The sequence below is a fragment of the Crinia signifera genome, chromosome 19, assembly GCF_055691185.1.
Source record: "Crinia signifera chromosome 19, ASM5569118v1, whole genome shotgun sequence".
NCBI lineage: Eukaryota > Metazoa > Chordata > Amphibia > Anura > Myobatrachidae > Crinia > Crinia signifera.
Genome location: NC_139226.1, coordinates 25165669 through 25175155, shown reverse-complemented (window position 1 = coordinate 25175155; position 9487 = coordinate 25165669). Strand labels below are relative to the sequence as shown.

At 46.0% G+C, this 9487-nt stretch overlaps 1 protein-coding gene across 4 annotated transcripts in view; it reads right to left on the bottom strand.

Moving 5' to 3' along the window:
- Positions 1-1520: 1520 nt before the first annotated feature.
- The window catches only part of LOC146042249 (cell adhesion molecule CEACAM16-like), a 29643-nt gene continuing 21676 nt past the window's right edge, over positions 1521-9487 (bottom strand). For all 4 annotated transcript variants that reach the window (XM_083162173.1, XM_083162175.1, XM_083162172.1 and 1 more), the window contains exons 5-7: positions 6481-6503; positions 4187-4249; positions 1521-3137 (exon numbers count right to left, since the gene is read on the bottom strand). In XM_083162173.1, the coding sequence (XP_083018299.1) occupies positions 3057-3137; positions 4187-4249; positions 6481-6503 (167 nt within the window). In that variant the 3' untranslated portion in view covers positions 1521-3056. The remainder of the gene's footprint in view (positions 3138-4186; positions 4250-6480; positions 6504-9487) is intronic.

Here is a 9487-nt window from a genome sequence, read left to right as displayed (position 1 = left end):
ATGCCTTATAACAGTTTCCAAGTAACATTGGGAACTTCCAGTTTTATCCCCTCCCCATTGTGGGAGGTACCGGAATGATTGAACCATCGGTATAAATGCCACTACTTAGCACATCTTCTCTCCAGTCTTGAAAAAGACAGTGGATCTGTCGAAACGCGTTGGTGGAGAGGAGCTGTGCATCTGTATTATCTGTACTGTTTGGGGACTACCTGGCTAGCGGTGGATGGCCATACATTGCTTGTTCAGGTATTGTTCCCCTTTCTTGTATACCAACTCGGTGCAGATTGTTTTTATGCACACCACCCATGTTTTACCTTGATGAATAAAAAAATATTTGTACTGAGAGAGAACCTTGTTTCCTTTCATGTCATACTGGAGCGTATTGGGGGTACCTGCTGAAATCCCATTGGTCATACTGGGGCCCAAAGATACCTCTATGGGAGTTACATTGTCTGTGTACATGTGAGTACGGTACACACTCATTTAAATAATCATTTCCCCTGCACGGAGGTGTTTTCCTCAAAAGTGTAAAGAAACCTTGATGTGGATGTACACGCACTGTTCCGTGGGAGTGAGGGTACGATATCCCCTTGGGAACCTTTTTCTGCCAGAATTGGTCCCTTCACTTTCCTGTTCAAAACATACAGTATATACAGACCTTATATTGATTGCTGTCCTTTCTTTTTGTTTTTTCCTCATAAACACATATGAGCTATTGGACAGCTACCATATCCTGTTAACAAGAATCCAGTGCCCACTCTACACTGGTTATTTCCAAACATTTCGACTACTAGAGGTCTCCGGTGATACTCTTCTTCCATTGTAAGGCTGCAGGATTCTGGCTTGGCGCCTTGGGACTATTTCACCTTTGTTGTATTGGTTATCAAGCGGGGTTCGGGTGTGTGTATTTAGCACCTCCAATACTTTCGCCGCTCTAGGAACAGACGGCGATGGGCGCCACAACCACCGCTGTTCTGTGGACACGGACCCAGTGTCGACTGGCGTCCTTGATTAACGCTGCTGGTTTAAACTAAACACAAATCAAAATACATTTCATGGGGGAAGGGAGGCAGGGGGGATGCACATACTGTGGGTGCAATGGTCCATTGCACCCACAGTATGTGCATCTGAGATACATAACATCCTTTTATTTGTATACAATTATAACGCTGGCTGTTTCAGATAAGTGAAACATATACTTGGGAAGTGAGTGCAGCGGGGAACCACTGTGCGAGGATCAAAGGATCCTTTTTAAAAACACACGTCTTGTCATTTTGTGTATTGTTTTTGTATGTCAATATTTTGCAACATTTTATTAAAGAAATCAATAAAGGTTATATTTTATGTAAACTCCCCAACTTGCCAGGGACTCTTGAGCCATTTACCTCACCGCACATCCCTGCAGGTGATGCCCCAGTGGTGCACACCTTCAATATGGGGGTATGCCCAGAAATTTTCCAGTCATACCACTCAAGTGTTATGGAGAGTAAAAGAATAGACCGTACACAACTACTGGTAGATATAGTACAAAGTCATTTTATTTGTTGCTGTTAGTGTGATAACATCCTTACATAGGGTTTGGGTCATTAGGTCGACTAAATTAAGGTCGACAAATGTAAAGGTTCAAAAGATCAGGGTCAAAAGATCGACATGAGCATTAGTTCGACATTGGGAAGGTCAAGTCAAAATGTCAACATGGGTTTTTCACATTTATTTTGTGCCAAATGTCGACACAGTTGACATGGACACCGAAACAGCGCACAGCATTCCTTCGCATGGCTCGCTGCACTTGCCATGCTTCGGGCACGGTGCCTGTCTACGTTCATGTACAATGACCAGCAGTCACATGCTTACTAATATTTGACATACAATGATACATGTATACTGGTCCCATAGCCACCGCCGGCGCTACCATTGTGTAACTTTATGCCGCTACCTATTACCCTGGCCACTAGGGGGCGGTGCTGAGTTTGCGTACCACAAACATGTAGCATGTCTCTATAAGACTATCTCTCAGTAACATGAACTGTACATACAGTACATAGCTTTATCTGTGGGCATCTCGGAACAATTGCAGCAATTCTTCTGTGCCGCCATGCACACATATAATAATGCTGGCTCTGCCCACGATTGTGCCAGCCAGCTGCCGGAAGAAGATGCAGTTTTTATCTATACAGGACTTAATAGCTATGACTTAATGCTCAAGTTACAGTTTATCTTGCTGCACACACAGTTTGATTTTTCAGTGGCATCACTATGGAAATGCAGGGCGTGGGCCCCACCCGGGTGTCACCTTTGGAGGCGGTGCCACCAAAATACCAGCTTCTTTGCAGCCCTGCTGCTCTGGGAATGCTGGGCAAGCCCCTGGTGTGATGCAATTGGGATTTCCCCGTGAGGCAGTCATGTGATTTTAAATGCTGAGATTTTAAATTACTGCTCCTTGTCACAAGGGTCCCCTTCCCCCTCTCTGGCCACTGACACCATCACTCCAGTGCACCCATGAAAAATGTCCCACACAAAATGGCCACCACCTCCTCTAGTATCATTAATAACTGTCTCCTGTGAGACAGACAATAGCCATTTTTATGAGGGACATTTTCAATGGGGGCATGCTCAACTGGACTGCAGACAAGCTTCAGCAGGTCCAGACAGGATGGTAGCAAAAGTCCCAGTATCCACAAACCACCCGGGGCCTCCAAGCCACTGTGGAGATGGTGGGAGATATTGCTAGGCCACTGACAGAAGAATAAACACTTACATTCTCCAGCAGCAGCCCATCTTGTGTATCAGCCAATGAGAACTTCAGTTTGATTTGAAACATACTGTACGTTATATGTGACCAGTCATTCTTACATCACACACTGTGGGAGAGGCCTATAGACAGCTAGTGTCCTGCAATCACAGGCTGAGCTTGTGTCCTGTGGGTACCATACTGTACTTCAGGCAATGTTACAGGAAGGTGGTGGCTCCCCGAATCCTGACGCAGAGCTGATGGGGGACAACATGGAACAGGTGCAGAAATAATGTGATGCTATGTCCCGTTCAGGGAGAGGAGGTCACTGTAATCTTAATTCAGAGTAAACAGTGTTCTCAGCTGTCGGCGGTCTCCCATTCTTATGCAATGTCCCAGGTGGAGGCTAAGAGAAAAAAACATGCACAGGTTATGAAAAGATTGATGGATTTTTTCTCTTTATTATGGATTTGGGAGACTGAGCCCTATAGCCTCAACTCTTCCCTATCCTGCTCCTACTGCCATTTGTTGTAGGACACCTGTACTGAGCCATATGCCTATAGACACTCCTCTTCCCTATCCCATGTCTCCTACCATTGGCTACAGGACAGATGTACTGAGCCATATGCCTGTAGCCACCCCTCTTCCCTATCCCACACCTCTTGCCATTGGCTGCGGGACACCTGTACTGAGCGTTCTGCCTATACCCGCCCCTCTTCCTTATCCTGCATCTCCTGCCATTGGCTGCGGGACAACTGTACTGAGTCCTCTGCCTGTAGCCACTCCTCTCCCTATCCTGCATCTCCTGCCATTGGCTGCACGACAACTGTACTGAGTCCTCTGCCTGTAGCCACTCCTCTTCCCTATCCCATGTCTCCTACCATTGGCTACAGGACAGATGTACTGAGCCATATGCCTGTAGCCACCCCTCTTCCCTAACCCACGCCTCTTGCCATTGGCTGCGGGACACCTGTACTGAGCCCTCTGCCTATACCCGCCCCTCTTCCCTATCCTGCATCTCCTGCCATTGGCTGCGGGACAGCTGTACTGAGCCCTCTGCCTATACCCACCCCTCTTCCCTAGCCCGCGTCTCCTGCCATTGGCTGCGGGACAGCTGTACTGAGCCCTCTGCCTGTAACCACTCTTCTTCCCTATCCCCCCTCTCCTGCCATTGGCTGCAGGACACCTGTATTGAGCCCTCTGCCTATAGCCGCCCCTCTTCCCTAACCCGCGTCTCCTGCCATTGGCTGCATTACACCTGTATTGAGCCCTCTGCCTACCCGCCCCTCTCACAATGTAAAACAACATTTCTGCAGGTAAAGTGATGAGAGCAGGTTACTTTTGTGCTACTGTTTGTATGATACAAATATTAATGTAACTACTATACTATTAGTTACTATAGCATTACATAATATAATATCACAATATTAATAAAGGGGGAGGGTGGAGCTGCACCTGCTGTTTTCCTGGATTTTTGTTCTTGAACTCGATATCGGCGTATTGTACCTCCGGCTGTTCCTGTAACAATAGAGAAATACCGGTTACCCAAAGTCTGATTGCTCCAGTTAGTGATTGCTGAGATATCATGGTGACCGCGTGTCCTTCCATACATCTGGCTGAGCTTCTCCCTTTGTATAACAGTATCGCTAGCCAATCAGCTGTAGCCATGGTCATCCCAAAGTGAGAGCTCAGACTCTTATAATGATTTGGGTACTCTTTACCTAGCACGGCGCCCACGATTTTGATCGTGGGCATTGTTAGTAAAAAATCGTGGGCATTGAATGCACTAAAAAATTGGGTGCGATGCTACCGACGCGATGCCCGCGATTTCCCATAGGGAACAATGTTAAATGTCTCAATTGACCCGATTTTCCTGTTCAATGCCTCAATTGACTCGATTTTTCCATAGGAAACAATGTTAAATGGCCCACAGAGGCCAAATAGGCACCCTGAAGTGTGAAATGGCCCCCACAATTGTTAACGCCACCCCACGATCAACGTGAACCCGAAGCGTGGCGAGCGCAGCGAGCCCGCGAGGGGCGGCGGTACGCGTCCTATGACCTTTTCATACCCCCACTATCCACGTCGGCGTGGAGTTGAGAATAGAATAGTGTGGCGAGCGCAGCGAGCCACCGAGCCCGAAGCGTGGCGAGCGCAGCGGATGCCTTCACAGGTAAACGCGTCCCTTCGCGGGCTTCACAGGTATCCTCGTCCGCTCGCCACGCTTCGGGCTCGGTGGCTCGCTGCGCTCGCCACACTTATCTATTCTCAACTCCACGCCGACGTGGATAGTGGGGGTATGAAAAGGTCGGAGGTCGCGTACCGCCGCCGCTCGCCACGCTTCGGGTTGACGTTGATCGTGGGGTGGCGTTAACAATTGTGGGGGCCATTTCACACTTCAGGGTGCCTATTTGGCCTCTGTGGGCCATTTAACATTGTTTCCTATGGAAAAATCGGGTCAATTGAGGCATTGAACAGGAAAATCGGGTCAATTGAGACATTTAACATTGTTCCCTATGGGAAATCGCGGGCATCGCGTCGGTCGCATCGCACCCGATTTTTTAGTGCATTCAATGCCCACGATGGGCGCCCTTCTAGGTAAAGAGTACCATGATTTGTTCCGTTCCTAGGTGTAATTAGACCATTTTGGCCTGAGCTGTAGTTAGTGAGTAGCAACACCATCTGTTTCCCATATACTAAACCCGCCGGTAATTGCTGGAAGAGCTTTATTATATCCCTGTATTACGTTATGTTCTATGTATAATGTTGCTACCACTCCACAATAAGAACTCAGGGGCAGATTTATTAAGCTCGGTGAAGTGATAAAGTGTCTGTTTTTTTATCACCGGCCAATCAGCTCTTAACTGTGAAGTTACAGGCTTGATTTGAAAAATGACAGGTAGGAGCTGATTGGACGGTGATAAAATCCAGACACTGTATCACTTCACCCAGCTTAATAAATCTGCCCCTCAGTGCTTACAAGCGCCGTTAGATAAGTGTGGTAAACTTCTATGAGATGGCACCGCAATCTCTTTAGTGACGCATGGAAATGTAGCGTTATTCCCGGCTTGTGGTAGTCGCCTGAAGCCAGCAGGTTAGTAGCTGCTGCAAAAACTAATTCTGTGCAAGTTGACCGTTGCAATGGCAAAATGACATGAAATGGGCGTCTAATTAAACCCTGTGACTTCTTCCTATTTCCAAATGAGAAAATCAACAGCTCAGTGGGAAGAAATTCTCACAGAATGAGGAAGCCAATGAGAATTTTACAGATACACTACTTTACTGATGGTATTTCACCACACTTATCACACGACCCTCATATATGTCTTACTCCCAGTGTAAAGTGTAAGAATAATGTATTCCATGCTTGTTAGCTACTATATCACCCGTCCCGGTGTACTGTCGGAGGTAAAGTTCTTAGGGTGACTGCCAGATGGCTGTGCCAATGTAACTTACTGGTGGAACCATTACTTTATGTACATTGTGCTACAGCGCCAGCCGGGCAGCCTAACGCCAAAGTCTCCTTCCCACGCCACAAGCATTAGATCCTACATGCCAGTTGTATAACCTGCGTTATATGTACATGGGCAGTATGACTGGTGAGTCCCTGAGCGCCCATACACGTGTGTTTAGCAGCATTACAGGAAAGCTACATGTGTATTAGCCTGGGGCACCTGGAACCTTATATCAGGCCCTGCTGAATAACGATATTAATAATAATAATAATAACAATACATTTGACTACTAACCATAGACAGGGAGCCACCATGACCTAAATGGAAATAAAGTAAATTATATTATTAATGGCATCCTTATTATTGTGACATATTATATACAGTAAGTGAGAATGAACAACAGTAGTGGGGTTGGTAGCCTTCGGTGGTTGTTCTCCGATGGGTCAGGCGCCAGGTAGCAGCACAGGCTAATTACCAAGGTTCTAATACGGTCTCATACTGCAGTGAGAGGTGATGAGCCCCAGACATTCTATTCTAGCTATATGCAGAGTCACAGCGAGCAGGACATCCTTCCCATCTGTCACACCATGGGTCACACATGTCAGCAAATGATTCTCCAGCAGTATATACTTCTGAAATTGTGTATAATGCCGGCATGTACCCCATGGCTCATAAATCGGGTGAAAATCTGACTCTGGTACTTGCCAGGGACTTCTCAGCCATTTACCCCACCGCACGTCCATGCCATACTGTACAAACAGGCAGGGAACGTTGGATCAAGTACGCAGCATAAAGGAGGAGCAGTTTACACTTGTAGCCTGATTCACAGTTGTAACGAAACCTGATGGTCCTATGCATGTGCTAAGCAGGTCCTGTGTTGTTGCTGGCCGCGCAAGATGCAGCTTGATTGACATGTTTCGGCCATTTTGGGGCAGAGCACGGGCATTGACAGGGACTGTTCTATAAAACAGGGGCATGCATGCCGGGTAAGCCGTACCTCCCAAGGGTCCCAATTACAATTCTGCACAGTAAGAAAGGTCACACCACTTGTGTAGGACGTTATGAACGGAGCTGTTATGTACATGTACTTCCCTGTTCCGAGTTTTGCGTAATAACTTATTGAGTTGAGGAAAATAATAATTGACCGGCTTAGTCACACAAAGGAAGCCTTGAAAAAGATTCTAAATCGAAACGCGTTGGCTGGCTTTCTGGATCTGCACAACCCCCCTTTTTAAACTTAGGACCATTCTATGCTGGACATTGAAACAAAGGTACCGGGTGTTCACTCACCGACATCTCTAAGCTTATCCGGAGAGTTTTTAGGTGTATATTTAGTGTGAGTCTCAATCAACATCCATCACCCACCTTTGGATTTTTTTACAGTGTACCTATGGTCTAAGTGTATTTTAATAATTTTTTGGCATTAAAAATAAATTTTTTCAAGCTAAAGAAACCCAGATGTGCTTTGAAAATTCCTGCCAATTGTGAGTTATTGGTACGCTTGCCTTGAAAAGAAACCTTTATATGTATTATAACATCTTTATCTTGTGAGTGAAAACGTACGCCCAATCTATTTCCATTGGACACCAGGGTGGACTTGGTGAAGGCTATACTATCGTTGAAAAAAAGATACCTTTACGTATTTGAAATACACACTCCCTTTGTGAGTGTGGTACGTTCTACTTCCATTTCCCTTGTATGTTTTAAAGGAAAAATACAGTCCCACACATTGTGTTCTTTTTTCTTTTTCCGCATATCGACTCACGAGGACGGGAGAAGTGAAGAGAACACTTACAGACAGCGCTTGAATATATCCTTAACCCCTGTTTTATTTACTATTGTTTTACTTGTTTTGGTTGAACAAGTTCTAGGTTATATTGAGCTGCTTTTCTGTTTCCTTTGCGCCTTGGAAACCTCCAGTATTTCATATTACGTAATAACTTATTGAGTTGAGGAAAATAATAATTGACCGGCTTAGTCACACAAAGGCGCACAGCCAGTTTATCTTCATTATAGCTTTATAAAGCTCTATTGCAAATATCATGTAATAATGATGTGGTTTCTGTAAAACGGGAAGTTGCAGAATAAAAACAGGCAGTCAGGAGCACAGAGACGAGGGGGCAGGGGACTGTGTGTGGTATAGGGATATTAGCATATGCAATAAGGCCACACAGGCGTGGCATGAGGTAGCAAGGGGGCAGAGCTGGCGCACTACTTATTTGGCACAGCATGCTTACAGTCTTTAATTTATATTTTAGATTATACAGGCTCAATTACAGCACAACTATTTGAATTGGTTGTATACAAATTTATTGTCATCTAGAACAGGGATCCTCAAACTATGTTGCTCTGGGACCCCATTAGACAATAAAACATGGTTGCCGACTTTTGTAGTCTAGTCTCCGGGAGAAACCCGGAGAGGAGACTTTCAGCAGGACTTGGGGGGGGGGGTGTCTTGAGAGTGACATCATTAAGCCCCGCCATAGAGTGGTAAATTACCCGATTTGCCGATCTCCGTGGAGGGGGCGGGGCTAAAATGACACTATTATGACACTTTAGACACCCCCCTCCTCAGGTGATTCTAAAGCGCATGCTCTGGAGCAAGGTATGGACAGTACAGCTCCCTTACATACATTAGCATAGCATAGTGTATTGTCTGCACCCACCTATGGGTTGTATGGTAGAGTAGACAGTGCATGGGGTGATGCAGGTTGCTGTTGCCCAATGACACATAACTAACATCCTCCTTACATCCCATTTTATTAAATAAACCCCCCCCCCCATCTCTTATATCAAATACGTATATCATTACATACAGTATGTGCCGACTTGGAAATGTAGCTGAAATTACACTCAGATCCAATGTATCTTCAGTATTCAAGTACATTGTTTTAAGGAGGAACCACACTGCTCGCACCCATTAACTATACATAGCTTTCTCCCACTGCTGCATAAATCACTAGGAAAATGGTCACAGTTCCATTACAGCAGAGGTGGCCAAACCAGTCCTCAAGATCTACTAACGGTTCCCGTTTTCCGAATCACCTAGTTGGTGCACAGGTGTTGTCATTACTAACTGTAGCATTCCTACTATAGATCCAAAGGTTGCCTGAGATACATAAACTGTTGGTAGATCTTGAGGACAGGTTTGGCCACACCTGCATTACAGCAATGTCTTATCTGTCCTGCATATCAGGAAGGCCTTAGCTGGACTGGTGAGCATGTCCAGCTAAGGGGTGCAGGGCTGCCACTAGGAATGTTGGGGCCCGGGACTAATTTCCTGTCCGGGGCCCCTCTGGGC